Consider the following 19,405-nt stretch of genomic DNA (forward strand, 5'->3'; position numbering starts at 1 on the left):
ATCTATCTATCTATCTATCTATCTATCTATCTCCTATCTATCTATCTATCTATCTCCTATCTATCTATCTATCTATCTATCTATCTATCTATCTCCTATCTATCTATCTATCTATCTATCTATCTATCTATCTATCTATTATCTATCTCCTATCTATCTATCTATCTATCTATCTATCTATCTATCTCCTATCTATCTATCTATCTATCTATCTATCTATCTATCTATCTATCTATCTATTTATCTCCTATCTATCTCCTATCTATCTATCTATCTCCTATCTATCTATCTATCTATCTATCTATCTATCTATCTATCTATCTATTATCTATCTCCTATCTATCTATCTATCTATCTATCTATCTATCTATCTATCTATCTCCTATCTATCTATCTATCTATCTATCTATCTATCTATCTATCTATCTATTTATCTCCTATCTATCTCCTATCTATCTATCTATCATCTATCTATCTATCTATCTATCTATCATCTATCTATCTATCTATCTATCTATCTATCTATCTATCTATCTATCTATCTATCTATCTATCCATCCATCCATCCACCATCTTTCTCATTCTCCCTCTTTCTTTCCTCCTTGCACACAGGGTGAGGAGACTCTGAGGACTGAGGATATCCTGTCAGTGATAGCAGCACAGGGCTCCTCTATAGCGCTCATCCTCTTCAGCGGAGTACAATATTATACTGGACAATTATTTGACATCCGGAGAATCACATCAGCCGGGCAGAGAATGGTGAGTGCCGCCCGCTCCATGTATTTCCTATGGCAGACACTAATAATGTGCAGCGGGCAGACCTGACCTGACTTCTGGCAGGGACACCTTTTTGTGTCAGTCAGCAGGTAGGTCCCTGCAGTGCTGACAGTATCCAGTGTCAGCTCATCACATCTCTTATGATTGGCCTTTGGTGATAACTATGGCTTATTGGCCTGGAGAAGTAAAAAAAAAAAAGAAAGTTCTTTTTGGAGCAGATAGATGTGCAGATGTAGCAGAGCTGAGTTTGTCATTGAAAAAAAAGCATAATCCAAGACAGCGCTCTGCTCCATCTGTGATCTGACCTGTAGGGATCAGCAGCACAGCAGCGTTATATTGAGGCTATTAATGAACATATGGTATATACTTGTAAGCCCAATCAGAACATAGAAGCACAGTGATGAGGCAGATGTAGCAGAGCCGGATTTGTCATTCGTGTTTTACCTGTTTATCTGCAGTCCTATGTAAAATCACAGATGATCTATCTGACTAACTCCCTACAGCTGTGCTGTGAACAATATTGCTATTTGTAATGTTATAGTATATACTGCAATCTCAGTATACAGTAACACAGTGTGACACTATGCAGGTGGGTGTAGCAGAGATGAGTCATTTCTGGTTTGTGGTAGGTCATAATGTGTGCAGTCCTGTGTAAAATCACACATGATGACTCAACACCTCCACCTAGAGGCCGCCACCGGAATAGGTCCCCAAGCACAAATAACATAGGAGTCTTACATCTATGATAAGATGAGGATAATCACTATCCAGAGGGAAGAGTTATGGGGTCACCGCCCCTGGACACACAGACACAGAGACCATACATTATACAGGTATATAGGTATAAAACTACATAATAGTGACACTGTAGTATTTTATCGCCATAGATGTGCCCATGAGCCCCTTTTCTCTTGGCAGGTAACACCGCTATACTGTGTGCACTATTATTTATGGAGAGCACTCTGCTAACTAGGATGATACTGTCATAGGGGAAACTGATGGTTCTGTTAATGGGGAACGCTAACAGTAATTATTTGAGCAATATGTGCACAGTATGGCAGTGTTGTTTATGTGTACTGTATGGTGGCACCAATTATGTGTACAGTATGGCAGTGTTATCTATGTGTACAGTATGGTGGCACCAAATATGTGTACAGAATGGCAGTGTTATTTATGTCTGTTGTATGGTGGCACTAATTATGTGTACAGTATTGCAGTGTAATCTACTGTATGTGTACAGTATGGTGGCATTAGTTATGTGTATAGTATGGTGGCACCAATTATGTGTTCAGTATGGCAGTGTTATTTATGTGTACAGTATGGTGGCACTAGTTGTGTACAGAATGGCAGTGTTATTTATGTCTGTTGTATGGTGGCACTAATTATGTGTACAGTATGGCAGTGTTATTTATGTGAACAGTATGGTGGCACTAGTTATGTGTACAGTATGGCAGTGTTATTCATGTCTGTATGGTTGCACCAATTATGTGTACAGTATTGTGGTATTAGTTATGTGTACAGGATAGCAGTGTTATTTATGTGTACAGTATGGTAGTGTTATTTATGTGTACAGTATGGTGGCATCAATTATGTATACAGTATGGTAGTGTTATTTGTGTACAGTATGGTGTCACTAGTTATGTGTACAGTATAACCATGTTATTTATTTGTACAGTATGGTGTCACTAGTTATGTGTACAATATGGCAGTGTTATGTGTACAGTATAGCACTGTTATTTGTGTGTACAATATGGTGGCGCTAGTTATGTGTACAATATTGAAGTGTTATATATGTGTGTAAAATATGGCAGTACTAGTTATATGTACAGTGTTTTAGTTATGTAAGTTATATGTTATATGTAAGGTATGTAAGAATACCATACTGTATGGTGTCATTAGGTACTGTATATATACTGTGTATATGCAGTACAGAGTTTTTATATGTGTATTTTATCATGGAACTTCTTACTTGTTCTGTATGTCAGTGCTATGTATGGCAGCATTAATAGTGTTTACAAAATTACAGCATTGTTGATGTAAGAAGAACGGTGACATTAGCTTTTTGTACATCATGGCAGTGTTTTTATGTGTACTGTATAGTGGCACTAGTTATGTGTACAGTATGATTATGTTCTTTACATGTAGTGTACTGTATAGTTACATTAGCTATATCTACCTTAGACAATGTTTTTTGTGTGTACTGTATGGTGGCACGGACAGTATGCAATGTTCTTTATATGTACATTATGGTGGCCGTAGTTATATTCACAATATTTCAGTGCTACTTATGGGTACTCCATGGTGGCACTAGATATATGTTTGATATAGCAATGTTCTTTATATGTACTGTATGGTGGTATAGTTTTATGTATGGTATGTCAGTAGTATTTATGTGTACTATATGGTGTAATTAGTTATTTGTACAGAATGGTAATGTTCTTTATGTGTACTGTGGTGTTATAGTTTTATGTATGGTATGTCAGCATTAGGAATGTGTACTCTATGGTGGCATAGTCTTATATCTGTTATGTCAACATTATTTATGTGTACTATATGGTGGCATAGTCTTATGTATGGTATCTCAACATTATTTATGTGTACTGTATGATGGCATGGTGTTATATATGGTATGTCAGCATGATTTATATGTACTCTATGGTGGCATAGTCTTATGTATGGTATCTCAACATTGTTTATGTGAACTGTATGGTAGCATGGCCTTATGTGTGGTATGTCAGCATTATTTATGTGTACTATATGGTGGCATCGTCTTATGTATGGTATGTCAGCATTATTTATGTGTACTCTATGGTGGCATGGCCTTATGTGTGGTATGTCAGCATTATTTATGTGTACTCTATGGTGGCATTGCCTTATATACGGTCTGTCAGCATTATTTATGTGTACTGTATGGTGGCATTGTCTTATATATGGTATTTCAGCATTATTTACGGTATGTGTACTGTATGGTGGCATAGTCTTATATATGGTATGTCAGCATTATTTATGTGTATTGTATAGTGGCCTAGTCTTATATACGGTATGTCAGTATTATTTATGTGTACTGTACAATATGACAATGTACATTGTATGTCCATATTAGAATGAGGGCATTGATTATATCTTTGACGTTTGTCTGAATTTATTTTTATGTGTGTTTGTGTCCTGTATTGATAACCATATCAATGAAGCCCCCCCAGATACAATCCTCTGTATACTCTATACTGTACGTATCTATTGAGTAATTGCTTCTATTGGTGTTCTGTAATGTTCTAGTTAAAGTGGTGGCGTTTTATTCTTCAATACTGCCATATTAAGCATCCAGAGAGTTATTGTCTCCATATGACAACATTTTTTCCTTAATGCCTTAGACTAGTGTATTTTGTTCCCTTTGCTAGGAATAAATTGAGTTTATTGTTACAGCAGATGAAGCTGCAGCTGGGCCCTATCAATGGATTAAAGTCACGGTACATTCTCTTACAAACTCTCAACATGATCTGAGTGATTAACGGATTATCAGGGTGGATTTTACAAGGTTAATTACAAATATGCTTTAAGAGTCCTCCTCCTGTAGACAAGATAAGACCGCCGGTTATGTGCTCAGCCACAAAGGATCATTTTCTAGATGGAGCGCCGGCTCTTTTTACTGCATTATAAACCACTAGAAAGTATTAAGCAAAGAACAAGCATTTTATAACGCTGGATTCACACATGGTGATAGCAGAGCAGATATTCCTGCTATATATTCACTTTAGTATATTACAGTGATAGGTGTGGGGGGGGGGGGAGTGACTCCAGTAGTCCTGGTCTGTCCATATATTCTATGGCGGCAGATATCAGCTGATCAGACCCCCCACACACACACACTCACACACACACACTCACACACTCACACATACACCCAAAGACACGCAATGCGTGCGCAGGATAGGTCTGATCATTTTGTAAGAATGCGACCACTGAGACCCCTCTGATCAAGAGAACAAAGGTCCTTTGCCCTTTGTTTGAATGGAGTGGGAGTTGCACTTCTATGGTGCCATACCATTCAACTCCATGGGCCAGACCCCAAAGAGAAGTATAGCATTCTGTGGTATTATGGGTGACAACCAAACTGGATAATACACAGTGATGTCACAGTACAGGGATAATACACAGTGATGTCACAGTACAGGGATAATACACAGTGATGTCACAGTACAGGGATAATACACACAGTGATGTCACAATACAGGGATAATACAGGGTGATGTCACAGTACAGGTATAATACACACAGCGATGTCACAGTACTGGGATAATACGCACAGTGATGTCACAGTACAGGGATAATACACAGTGATGTCACAGTATAGGGATAATACACACAGTGATGTCACAGTACACAGATAATACACAGTGATGTCACAGTACATGGATAATACACACAGTGATGTCACAGTACAGGGATATTACGCACAGTGATGTCACAGTACAGGGATAATACACACAGTGATGTCACAGTATAGAGATAATACACACAGTGATGTAACAGTACAGGGATAATATACACAGCGATGTCACAGTACTGGGATAATACATACCGTGATGTCACAGTACAGGGATAATACACACAGTTATGTCACAGTACAGATATAATACACACAGTGATGTCACAGTACAGAGATAATACACACAGTGATGTCACAGTACAGGGATAATACACACAGTGATGTCAAAGTACAGGGATAATACACACAGTGATGTCACAGTACAGGAATAATACACACAGTGATGTCACAGTACAGAGATAATACACACAGTGATGTCACAGTACAGAGTTAATACACACAGTGATGTCACAGTACAGGGATAATATACACAGTGATGTCACAGTACAGGGATAATACACACAGTGATGTCACAGTACAGGAATAATACACACAGTGATGTCACAGTACAGAGATAATACACACAGTGATGTCACAGTACAGAGTTAATACACACAGTGATGTCACAGTACAGGGATAATACACACAGTGATGTCACAGTACAGGGATAATACACACAGTGATGTTACAGTACAGGGATAATACACACAGTGATGTCACAGTACAGGGATAATACACACAGTGATGTCACAGTACAGAGATAATACACAGTGATGTCACAGTACAGGGATAATACACAGTGATGTCACAGTACAGGGATAATACACACAGTGATGTCAAAGTACAGGGATAATACACACAGTGATGTCACAGTACAGGAATAATACACACAGTGATGTCACAGTACAGAGATAATACACACAGTGATGTCACAGTACAGAGTTAATACACACAGTGATGTCACAGTACAGGGATAATATACACAGTGATGTCACAGTACAGGGATAATACACACAGTGATGTCACAGTACAGGAATAATACACACAGTGATGTCACAGTACAGAGATAATACACACAGTGATGTCACAGTACAGAGTTAATACACACAGTGATGTCACAGTACAGGGATAATACACACAGTGATGTCACAGTACAGGGATAATACACACAGTGATGTTACAGTACAGGGATAATACACACAGTGATGTCACAGTACAGGGATAATACACACAGTGATGTCACAGTACAGAGATAATACACAGTGATGTCACAGTACAGGGATAATACACACAGTGATGTCACAGTACAGGGATAATACACACAGTGATGTTACAGTACAGGGATAATACACACAGTGATGTCACAGTACAGGAATAATACACACCGTGATGTCACAGTACAGGGATAATACACACAGTGATGTCACAGTACAGGGATAATACACAGTGATGTCACAGTACAGGGATAATACACACAGTGATGTCACAGTACAGGGATAATACACACAGTGATGTCACAGTACAGGGATAATACACAGTGATGTCACAGTACAGGGATAAAAGACAGTGATGTCACAGTACATGGATATTACATAGTGATGTCACAGTACATGGATATTACATAGTGATGTCACAGTATCATCTCTAGTGTTTGATAAGCAATTCAGAGAACTAGCAGAGTTGCGTATAGTAGCAATGGCTTAAGCTGTAGCGGCACCTTATCAGCAGCTTCGCAGGTGGACTCTGGTAGAGAACCTGTCTGTGCTGCAGAATATACTCAGTGCTGTGAGCTTAGTCTGTTCTGTATCACATCCTCCCGGGGGAACAGGGGGTTTGAGTATTAGATACAACGCTCCTGAGTGAAAGTTATGGCAACATAGGAATTATCATAAATGGCAGACATTCAAGTTGTTTGCCTTATTTTGCAAGTCTGTATTTCATTCTGAAGATAGATCCTAATGTGAGAAGAAGAAGAAGTAGGAGGCTCATTCCCTGCTGCTCTACATACTAGTCAGGACGGGGGCCGCACCACAGAGGAGAATAGGGGGCTTGTAACTCCTCACATTACAGTAGGGGGGGGGGGGGGCTCAGTTATAGAGGGTACAGAACTGTCTATAGGGGTACAGCTCAGCTATAGGGGGTACAGAGGTTTCTATAGGGGATACAACTCAGCTATAGGGGGTACAGAGGTGTCTATAGGGGTACAGCTCAGTTATAAAGGGCACAGAGGTGTTTGTGGTGTCCCACTAGAGGTGTTACGTTTATATACACCCTTCACAAAAGTCTGTACTTATTGTGTTATTATGGTGATGAAAGTAGTACTAAAGTTCACCACTAGATGTCGCTATTTTATGTATTTGTATATGGAAACTGCACAGCTGAAGGATTGCAAAAGGTTATTGTTTTCTATGTGTCATCTGAATCTGTAGACCAGTAGGAGTTCTGCTTTCTTCTTTCCTATCATCTCCCTCCATTCTTCTTCTGTTGCACTCTTTCACCCACTCACAGCGCATCTTACACGCTAGAGTGGAAGTTAGTCACATGGGTGGAGGAGGAGCAAGGTCTTTTTTGTTCTGGACGTTGTGGGGGAAAGACGCAGCCAAATAGCTCTCCATAGTGATCCAATCTTGGCCCTGGCCCTCTGTCAGGTCTCCGTACCCCAAAGTTCAGTCTTAGTCAGTACCCCGCATGGGAAGGACGCAAGACAGCACGTCTCTCACAACTTCTTTACTAGTAACACTCCAAAGCACTATGGACTGTTAAACTCCTCTTAGGAGAGGACTAGCCAGAGACAACCTCAACCCACGCCGTGGATAAGGAGAGGTCACAGAGCAGGACAGTATCCACAAAAGAGCCAAAGAGCCAGGAAATGATCCGGACAGAGCAAAGTTGCAGTAGCCTATGAACTCTGTCTCACAGCGCCAGTGTCAGCAGGGAACCCTTGGCTTTCCACTCATCTCAGGTAACATGGTTTGGGGCCTGTGTCACCCATTAGGAAGGTTAAGCCGAGTCTAGTGGGCATAAGGTGGTGTGAAGACTGAAGTCAAAGGTCAATACACGGGCACATGTGTTATTATTATTATTATTATTATTATTACTCTAAGTATTCTACCTCATCCTCCAACATCCCGGCAGAGCACAGTACTACTGTACATGGGTTGAGACTCTCACGGCCTTCTCCTCTCTACTACTCTGTTTCTTGTATCACTCAGTGCAACTCAACCAACACGACTATATCCTACACTGCACTTCTACTACAGATCTGGTCGTTCTATTGACAAGTGTTGTATTGTCTATTGTCAGAATTGTAAAGTGCTGCGGAATCTGTTGGTGCTATATAAATAAAAATTATTATTATTATTATTATTATTATTATTATTATTATTGTTTATTGGAACTTTGTCAAGTGTGTCTCAGAGACTTTGTCTAAAGGAACCTTATACTATGGGTCAACCTGTATTACCTGCTGCACATTTACAAGTAGTAAACAAACTCAACTTTATTTCAAGACTCAGTTATTATTTGCCACCACTGACACAGCACACACCGCAACCTTGGGACATTCTCCCCTTTCTGTGGGTGGAGGGTCCTATCACCCGGGAGGGTCACGACACAGCTCTGGCCATCCGTGACATAATCCCAAGCGACCCAGTAGCAACCCGGCAGGACACTGACCACATGGGAAAAGGGTACAACCGGCCTTATAATTTAAAAGCATGTGTGCCATCACACCTGTGTGCCCACCTGGCACTGGCGACACAGTGCACCTAGCAAGTGACAGGCTGCTCCTCCGATTAACACCACTGGGGGTACACCACAGTGTCTATAGCGGTACAGCTCAGCTATAGAGGGTACAGAGATGTCTATATGGGTACAGCTCAGCTATAGGGGGTACAGGGGTGCCTATAGGGGTAAAGCTCAGGTATAGGGGGTACAGAGATGTCTATATGGGTACAGCTCAGCTATAGGGGGTACAGGGGTGCCTATAGGGGTAAAGCTCAGGTATAGGGGGTACAGAGATGTCTATATGGGTACAGCTCAGCTATAGGGGGTACAGGGGTGCCTATAGGGGTAAAGCTCAGGTATAGGGGGTACAGAGATGTCTATAAGGGTACAGCTAAGCTATAGAGGGTGCAGAGGTGTCTATAGGGGGTACAGAGGTGTCTATAGGGGTACAGCTCAGCTATACAGGGTACAGAGGTGTCTATAGGGGTACAGATAAGCTATAAGGGGTACAGAGGTGTCTATAGGGGTACAGCTCAGCTGTACGGGGTACAGAGGTGTCTATAGGGGTACGGATAAGCTATAAGGGGTACAGAGGTGTCTATAGGCGTACAGCTCAGCTATAGGGGGTACAGAGGTGTCTAAAGGGGTACAGCTAAGCTATTGGAGGTACAGAGGTGTCTATAGGGGTACAGCTCAGCTATACGGGGTACAGAGGTGTCTATAGGGGTACATACGAGCTATAAGGGGTACAGAGGTGTCTATAGGGGTACAGCTAAGCTATAGTAGGTAGAGAGGTGTCTATAGAGGTACAGCTAAGCTATAGGGGGTACAGAGTTGTCTATAGGGGCACAGCTAAGCTCTAGTAGGTACAGAGGTGTCTATAGGGGTACAGCTAAGCAATAGGGGGCACAGAGGTGTCTATAGGGGTACAGCTAAGCTATAGGGATACAGAGGTGTCTATAGAGGTACAGCTAAGCTATAGGGGGTACAGAGGTGTCTATAGGGGTACAGCTGAGCTATAGGGGGTATAGAGGTGTCTATAGGAGTACAGATAAGCTATAGGGGTACAGAGGTGTCAATGACATCCAAACTTTTCTATCTGATGGACCCACAACCCCTTTGGCCCTAAAAAAACTAAAATAACTAAACCACTTAACTTTTATAATTACATTTTGTTAATAAATAAAAAAAAAAGTGACACTGTCCCTTTAAGAAGATTAGGGCCCAGCATTTTCATGTTAGGCTTTTGCATTGAGATGTAATTTTAGTGTTACACTAAATGCAGCCCCTCCTCACCAGGACCACCTACAGCAGCAGGTCAGGTTAAAGGTGTGGGATTATTTTAGGTTTCATTATCTCTGCAATCCGCTCTTTAGAACAATGTCTCTGGCTCTCTACAACCATCCAATCCCTCTGTCTGGCTGATAATCCGGCACTTGTTATACCCTTCCATGCTGGACTAAAAGAATTCCACTATAATAATACAATAAAGTCCTGTCAATATAAATAAGTCCTGATAACATATAATCTAATATAAATTGTATAAATGCAGCATAAGGCGCTCAGGACATATCAATCAGTAGGTAAGCGGAATATGCAGCAATTTATCATTATTTTCCAGGTCTCTGAACGCCACTATCTCTAAATGATTAGACTTTGTCTGATATATTAACCCGACACAACGCAAAATGTCTCAGAAAAGAACAGTATGTTTGGCTCTTAAGAAATGAGTCATTATTATGAAACTGCTAATCTGTCTGCAAGTCTTCTGCCTGAGATTACCTGGAGGGATGCTGCCATCTAGTGGCCACAGTGCATAATTACTGCTGTAAGGCAGAACATGTAAAAATAATTGTCCAGTAGTATGAACCTTAAGGATTTAGCAAACCTGTCTAATAATTAGACCTGCATTCACCAACCAGTGGCAACACTACAACACCCAGCATGCCTGTATAGCTTTCAGCTCTCAGACTGTGACAAAACTACAATTCCCAGCATACCCTAATTGCTCTTGTTTTCCAGAAGGACTCTCAGGGTTTGTCGGGAGTGTAGTGTTACAATAACAAGTCAGAGATCACTGATTTAAAGGGGTTATCCAGTGTTACAAAAACACAGCCACTTTTCCCCCTCTCTTGTCTCCAGATTGGGTGGGGTTTTCAAACTCAGTTCCATTGAAGTAAATGGAGCTTAATTGCAAACCGCACCTGAACTGGAGACAACAGTAGGGGGAAAGTAGACATGTTTTTGTAGCTCTGGATAACCCCTTAAAAGCAATAGCCTTCAGCCTATTGTGCTACAGAGGTCTCTCTGCATGTGGTGTTAGTTGTAGTTTTTTCACAAGTGGAGTGTTATAGGTTGGAGGACACTGACCCAAAGCAATTGGGGGCTGTATTTAAGCTATGAATAGTGTCAAAGAGACTTTTTTTTTTCTCAAAATGATTTTTTTGCTGGTAGTTTGTCATAGAAGGAAAAGTTACATATTGTGGCAGGCATATGTGAACAGTTAAAGTAACATATGTCATATATACATGACATGCATGAATTTGTAGTATATTTTCCTTTACACCCATCAAAAATCAAACACTGAGTTACTGTACAAGACACAAAGTGTTACAATACCAGAGTACAGTGAGGAGCTGTCATGGAACTTCATTCTTTCACAGTTTAAGCTATTGAGCAGTTATATCTGTGTCTCTGCTGCCCTCATGTGTTCATTTTTGAGAACTGCGCTGCCATGAAATCAGACTGTAAACCAATGCTCCCCAATCTGTGGCTCACCAGCTGTTGGGCTGTCAGACGCAGGTGGTCAGGGCATGATATGAGTTGTAGTTATGAAATAGTTAGAGGGTCACAGATTGGGTGGTCTGCTTTAAAGCATCTATAACCAAATGTCTATATTGTAATATCTTTATTTTTAGTTATTTTTAAATATGTTTTTTTTTTTCCCCCAGGGTTGCTATGTCGGGTTTGATTTGGCCCATGCTGTTGGTAACGTTGAACTTAGCTTACATGACTGGGGAGTGGACTTCGCCTGTTGGTGTTCTTATAAGGTGCCATATTCAGTGTTTATATGTTTACTTAAAGGGTTTGTCCTGTTAATTGTATCCTGCAAGCATTGTGGGGGTCCTGCTGCTGTGATCTCCCCATAATTAGCTATCATTAAAGGAATATGCATATCATTAGGATATGCCATCACTTTATGATTCCAACCTTTTGGACCCCCTCTATGTTGGGAATAAATGAGCTGCAGAATTGTTTTGGTGCAACATACCTGGCCATCCCCAGTCCCATGTAAGTGCAGCACTATGTACAATTCAGCTGGTGGGCTTCAAGCTAAGAGGAAACATTGCAGAGCATGTCTCCTTTTGGTGCTTACAGGGCAGGAATCACTCATAAGTAATAAGGGGAATGGAGCATCTTAGTTATAGATAGATTGAAAGAATTAAATTTGTTTAGTCTGGAGAAGAGACGTTTAAGGGGAGATATGATTCATTTATTTACATATATAAATGGCCCCTACAAGAAATATTGGGAAAAGATGTTCCAGGTAAAACCCCCTCAAAGGACAAGAGGGCACTGCCTCCGCCTGGAGAAAAAAAGGTTCAATCTCCGGAGGCGACAAGCCTTCTTTACCATGAGAACTGTGAATCTGTGGAACAGTCTACCACAGGATCTGGTCACAGCAAAAACAGTAGAGGGCTTCAAAACCGGTCTAGACAAGTTCTTAGAGCAAAATAATATAAATGCATATGTATAGAACCTATCATCATCTGTCCCCTTTCCTGTATGCATCTCCTCCTTGTATACCCCCCTTCCCTGCATCCATCCCCTCCTTGTATATCCTCCCTTCCTTCCCTCCATCCATCCCCTCCTTGTATATCCCCATTCCCTGTAAGCATCTGCTCCTTGTATACCTCCCTTCCTTGTATCCATCCACTCCCTGTATATCCCCCTTCCCTGTATGCATCCCCTCTTTGTACATCCCCCTTCCCTGCATCTATCCCCTCCTTGTACATCCCCCTTCCCTGCATCCACCCCCTCCTTGTATATCCCCCTTCCGTGTATACATCTCCTTCATGTACATCTCCCTTCCCTTCATCCATCCCCTCCTTGTATATCCCCCTTCCCTGTATTCATCCCCTCCTTGTATATCCCCCTTCCCTGTATCCATCCCCTTCTTGTACATCTCCCTTCCCTTCATCCATCCCCTCCTTGTATATCCACCTTTCCTGCATCCATCCCCTCCTTGTATATCCCCCTTCCCTGCATCCATCCCCTTCTTGGTCGAACTTGATGGACATGCGTCTTTTTTTCAACCATATTTACTATATAACTATGTAAGTAGAGATGAGCGGAACTGGAGCATGCTCAAGTCCAATTGTTCTGCATTAGATTACCAGTGGCTGTAGAAGTTGGTTGCGGCCCTAGAGAGTCCTGGAAAACATGGATACAGCAATAGGCCATAGGCTTGCTCTTGTTGTACTCATCTCTATTAGCTACTTGATAATATGCTTTCCCCATAGTGTAGTTTATAACCATTCCATGGAAAACTGACTCTTCCATGCACTGACTGTCTGGAGAGCTTAAAGGAGAAGTCCGGCCCAAACTATTTTTTAATATGTTATTACTTATGGAAAGTTAGACAATTTCTAATGTACATTAATTATGAGAAATGCACATATAGGGCTATTTCCCTTAATTTAGTAGATCAAAGAGACTTCAGATTCTCTAAAAAACCGTGACGTCACGAAACGGGAGTGTAATTCCAATGGAGTGTCCAGCAGGGGCGCACTATATATAAAAGTCAATGAGTACCATTGACTTCTATATATAGTGCGCCCCTGCTGGACACTCCATTGGAATTACAATGGATGTGTATGCATTGCTGTATTAACAGCTGCTGCTGCCCTAGGCACTAAACCTGAAGACGCCCCATCTTCACGCACCTATTGGCGATATCAGACCTGGCCAATACCACCATACCCCCCACCCCCCTGGAAAAGACACCAGATTTACTGGCAAGTCTGAACGGGAGGAGGGAAACTAAAAAAATAAAAAAAAAATTTTTTTCTGTTCCCCTGGTGCTGCCCCCCCTGCAAGGTGCTGCCCTAGGCACCGGACCACGGGTGCCTAGTGGTAAATACGGCCCTGTGTGTATGTAAGTGTAATATACAGTGTTTTTGATTGAATACATTTATGGAATACTTTGGGGAGCAAGCGTCCTTGCTCCCCAAAGTAATCCATAAATGTATTTAACCAGTGAGTTTGGAGGGCACAGAGCAGGGAGGGAGAGAGGTGTATCTACCTCCCCGCTCCCTCCCTGCTCAGTGCTGCTGCCACCACATATACACAGTACTATTCCCCCCATCATCTGCTCATAGTATGAGCAGATGATGGGGGAATAGTACCAGGACCGAGTTCCATCACCCGTAAGCCCGCCGATCGACCCCCCCCCCCCTCCCCCCGCCGCCGCCCTGGACTGGTGTATATACACTGAACTACAACTCTCATCACCTGCTAATAGTGTGAGCAGGTCATGGGAGTTGTAGATGGCTTACCCCTATGACATGCCTGCCGCCGGGCGAGCCGCTCATCATACAGGAGACATCATGCCCCCCGCTTCCCCCTCTGCCTGCTTCTTCTTCCGGGATCCGGCATCTGATGGCTGACTCCCCACCCGGCTGCCGCTCTCACATACCGGCTTCCGGTGCTTCCCCTCTCCCACATCGATATGTGAGAGCGGCAGCCGGGCGGGCAGTCAGCCATCAGATGCCGGATCCCGGAAGAAAAATCAGGAGAAGGGGGCAGCGGGGGGCATGATGTCTTCTGTATGATGAGCGGCAGGCATGTCATAGGGGTAAGCCAGCTACAACTCCCATCACCTGCTCACACTATGAGCAGGTGATGAGAGTTGTAGTTCAGTGTATATACACCAGTCCAGGGCGGCGACGGCGGGCGATCGGCGGGTTTACGGGTGATGGAACTCGGTCCTGGTACTATTCCCCCATCATCTGCTTATACTAGGAGTAGATGATGGGAGGAATAGTACTGTGTATATGTGGCGGCAGCAGCACAGAGCAGGGAGGGAGCGGGGAGGTAGATACACCTCTCTCTCTCCTTGCTCGGAGCCCTCCAAACGTACTGGTTAAATACAATTATGGATTACTTTGAGGATCTACTAAATTAAGGGAAATAGCCCTATATGTGCATTTCCCATAATTAATGTACATTAGAAATAGTTTGGGCCAGAGTTGTCCTTTAAGCTTATAGGCAACAGCCAGTCAAAACACACTGAGCTGCAGTATAAAACCTGGAGGAATCCAGTGCTGTGGCCTGAGCCTCTTAGGAGTCAGCTGGATGGTTTAAAGGGGAACTCCAGGTAGAGGTTAAAAAAAATGAAACTTCTGCAGAAGCATATCGCCTTACTTACCTATCTATTCCATTTTTGAAACTACCAAAAATCAATTTGTTTTTTTTTGGGGGGGGGGGTTGTTCTGTTTTGTGTTTCTGCACTTCCTGGTTTATCAGTTGTACACAGTACTACAGGTTCCAGAATGCAATGCTTTCCCTCAGCTGTTCATCACAGTCCCCCACCCTGCCCATTCCCACTGTATTCTCTACCTGTAACACCACTCAGTACACTGTATTCTCTACCTGTAACATTACACAGCACACTGTATTCTCTACCTGTAACACCACACAGCACGTTGTATTCTCTACCTGTAACACCACACAGCACGCTGTATTCTCTACCTGTAACACCACACAGCGCTGTATTCTCTACCTGTAACACCGCACAGTGCGCTGTATTCTCTACCTGTAACACCACACAGTACGCTGTATTCTCTATCTGTAACACCGCACAGCACACTGTATTCTCTACCTGTAACACCACACAGCGCTGTATTCTCTACCTGTAACACCACACTGTATTCTCTACCTGTAACACCGCACAGCACGCTGTATTCTCTACCTGTAACATCACACAGCACGCTGTATTCTCTACCTGTAACACCGCACAGCACGCTGTATTCTCTACCTGTAACATCACACAGCACGCTGTATTCTCTACCTGTAAAATCGCACAGCACGCTGTATTCTCTACCTGTAACACCACACAGCATGCTGTATGCTCTACATGTAACACCACACAGCACACTGTATTCTCTACCGGTAACATCACACAGCGCTGTATTCTCTACCTGTAACACCACACAGCACACTGTATTCTCTACCTGTAACACCACACAGCACGCTGTATTCTCTACCTGTAACACCACACAGCACGCTGTATTCTCTACCTGTAACACCACACAGCACTGTATTATCTACCTGTAACACCACACAGCACGCTGTATTCTCTACCTGTAACACCACACAGCACGCTGTATTCTCTACCTGTAACACCACACAGCACACTGTATTCTCTACCTGTAACACCACACAGCACGCTGTATTCTCTACCTGTAACACCACACAGCACGCTGTATTCTCTACCTGTAACACCACACAGCACGCTGTATTCTCTACCTGTAACACCACACAGCACGCTGTATTCTCTACCTGTAACACCACACAGCACGCTGTATTCTCTACCTGTAACATCACACAGCACGCTGTTTCTCTACCTGTAACACCACACAGCACACTGTATTCTCTACCTGTAACACCACACAGCACGCTGTATTCTTTACCTGTAACACCACACAGCACACTGTATTCTCTACCTGTAACACCACATAGCACACTGTATTCTCTACCTGTAACACCACACAGCACGCTGTATTCTCTACCTGTAACACCACACAGCACTGTATTCTCTACCTGTAACACCACACAGCACTGTATTCTCTACCTGTAACACCACACAGCACACTGTATTCTCTACCTGTAACACCACACAGCACGCTGTATTCTCTACCTGTAACACCACACAGCACTCTGTATTCTCTACCTGTAACCACACAGCACACTGTATTCTCTACCTGTAACACCACACAGCACGCTGTATTCTCTCTACCTGTAACACCACACAGCACACTGTATTCTCTACCTGTAACACCACACAGCACGCTGTATTCTCTCTACCTGTAACACCACACAGCACGCTGTATTCTCTACCTGTAACACCACACAGCACGCTGTATTCTCTACCTGTAACACCACACAGCACGCTGTATTCTCTACCTGTAACACCACACAGCACGCTGTATTCTCTACCTGTAACACCACACAGCACACTGTATTCTCTACCTGTAACACCACACAGCACGCTGTATTCTCTACCTGTAACACCACACAGCACGCTGTATTCTCTACCTGTAACACCACACAGCACACTGTATTCTCTACCTGTAACACCACACAGCACGCTGTATTCTCTACCTGTAACACCACACAGCACTGTATTCTCTACCTGTAACACCACACAGCACTGTATTCTCTACCTGTAACACCACACAGCACGCTGTATTCTCTACCTGTAACACCACACAGCACACTGTATTCTCTACCTGTAACACCACACAGCACGCTGTATTCTGTACCTGTAACACCACACTGTATTCTCTACCTGTAACACCACACAGCACGCTGTATTCTCTACCTGTAACATCACACAGCATGCTGTATTCTCTACCTGTAACACCACACAGCACCCTGTATTCTCTACCTGTAACACCACACAGCACGCTGTATTCTCTACCTGTAACACCACACGGCACGCTGTATTCTCTACCTGTAACATCACACAGCACGCTGTATTCTCTACCTGTAACACCACACAGCACGCTGTATTATCTAGCTGTAACCACACAGCACACTATTCTCTACCTGTAACACCACACAGCACGCTGTATTCTCTACCTGTAACACCACACGGCACGCTGTATTCTCTACCTGTAACACCACACAGCACGCTGTATTCTCTACCTGTAACACCACACAGCACGCTGTATTATCTAGCTGTAACCACACAGCACACTATTCTCTACCTGTAACACCACACAGCACGCTGTATTCTCTACCTGTAACACCACACGGCACGCTGTATTCTCTACCTGTAACACCATACTGCACGCTGTATTCTCTACCTGTAACACCACACAGCACGCTGTATTATCTAGCTGTAACCACACAGCACGCTGTATTCTCTACCTGTAACACCACACAGCACGCTGTATTCTGTACCTGTAACACCACACTGTATTCTCTACCTGTAACACCACACAGCACGCTGTATTCTCTACCTGTAACATCACACAGCATGCTGTATTCTCTACCTGTAACACCACACAGCACCCTGTATTCTCTACCTGTAACACCACACAGCACGCTGTATTCTCTACCTGTAACACCACACGGCACGCTGTATTCTCTACCTGTAACATCACACAGCACGCTGTATTCTCTACCTGTAACACCACACAGCACGCTGTATTATCTAGCTGTAACCACACAGCACACTATTCTCTACCTGTAACACCACACAGCACGCTGTATTCTCTACCTGTAACACCACACGGCACGCTGTATTCTCTACCTGTAACACCACACAGCACGCTGTATTCTCTACCTGTAACACCACACAGCACGCTGTATTATCTAGCTGTAACCACACAGCACACTATTCTCTACCTGTAACACCACACAGCACGCTGTATTCTCTACCTGTAACACCACACGGCACGCTGTATTCTCTACCTGTAACACCACACTGCACGCTGTATTCTCTACCTGTAACACCACACAGCACGCTGTATTATCTAGCTGTAACCACACAGCACACTATTCTCTACCTGTAACACCGCACAGCACGCTGTATTCTCTACCTGTAACACCACACAGGACGCTGTATTCTCTACCTGTTACACCACACAGCACACTGTATTCTCTACCTGTAACACCACACAGCACGCTGTATTATCTAGCTGTAACGCTGATATTGGAATAAAGTAAACAACTTTTTGATTTTTTTTTCTTTTCATTTCCTCGCACATATTATAATAAAGCATCTTTTATTTTTGAAGTTGAGCCCCACAATAAGGCGCTGATCCTCTCTGCTGTTTAGCATCATGTACTTGTGTTACTGCATCATTTTTGTGAATGCGCTGCAGTACTGCAATGACATTCCAACATGTGTAAACACAGCCCTAATTTCACTGCACATTTCTGCACAGTTAGAGAAATCAGTGCAACACCTGCTTCTGGCTGGTCAGAGATGGTGAATCACTCAGGGGATTGGGGGATCCAGCCAAGCCTCCTGTGACATCACGCCCTGCCCCCTGTCTGCATCATCAGCCTAATCTCAGCAAGCACACACAATGTGAGCCAGAGGCATGGAATATTTGTCTCCTAAGGGGGGAGAGCAGCAGGAGCAGGAAACAATGCGAATTGGCACAGGTGCCATTTTTTTCACCTCCTGGATGTCTATCAGCTACCAGTGTGGCAGAACCGCACAGATACGGTAATACATTGTATAGACACATTTATATAACTTTTAATGTACTTTTAATAGAAAACAAGTTTTTCTTATCC

The 19,405-nt window shown here is 43.0% G+C and overlaps 1 protein-coding gene across 2 annotated transcripts in view; it reads left to right on the plus strand.

The window, feature by feature from the left end:
* KYNU (kynureninase) overlaps positions 1-19,405 on the plus strand; it is a 75,439-nt gene that overhangs the window by 39,468 nt on the left and 16,566 nt on the right. For both annotated transcript variants that reach the window (XR_011364511.1, XM_069982661.1), the window contains exons 8-9: positions 613-759; positions 11,821-11,919. Coding sequence is in view for 1 of the 2 variants with exons in the window: in XM_069982661.1 (XP_069838762.1) it covers positions 613-759; positions 11,821-11,919 (246 nt within the window). In the remaining variant the exon portion in view is untranslated. The remainder of the gene's footprint in view (positions 1-612; positions 760-11,820; positions 11,920-19,405) is intronic.

Source organism: Dendropsophus ebraccatus, chromosome 9, assembly GCF_027789765.1.
Source record: "Dendropsophus ebraccatus isolate aDenEbr1 chromosome 9, aDenEbr1.pat, whole genome shotgun sequence".
Classification (NCBI taxonomy): Eukaryota; Metazoa; Chordata; class Amphibia; order Anura; family Hylidae; genus Dendropsophus; species Dendropsophus ebraccatus.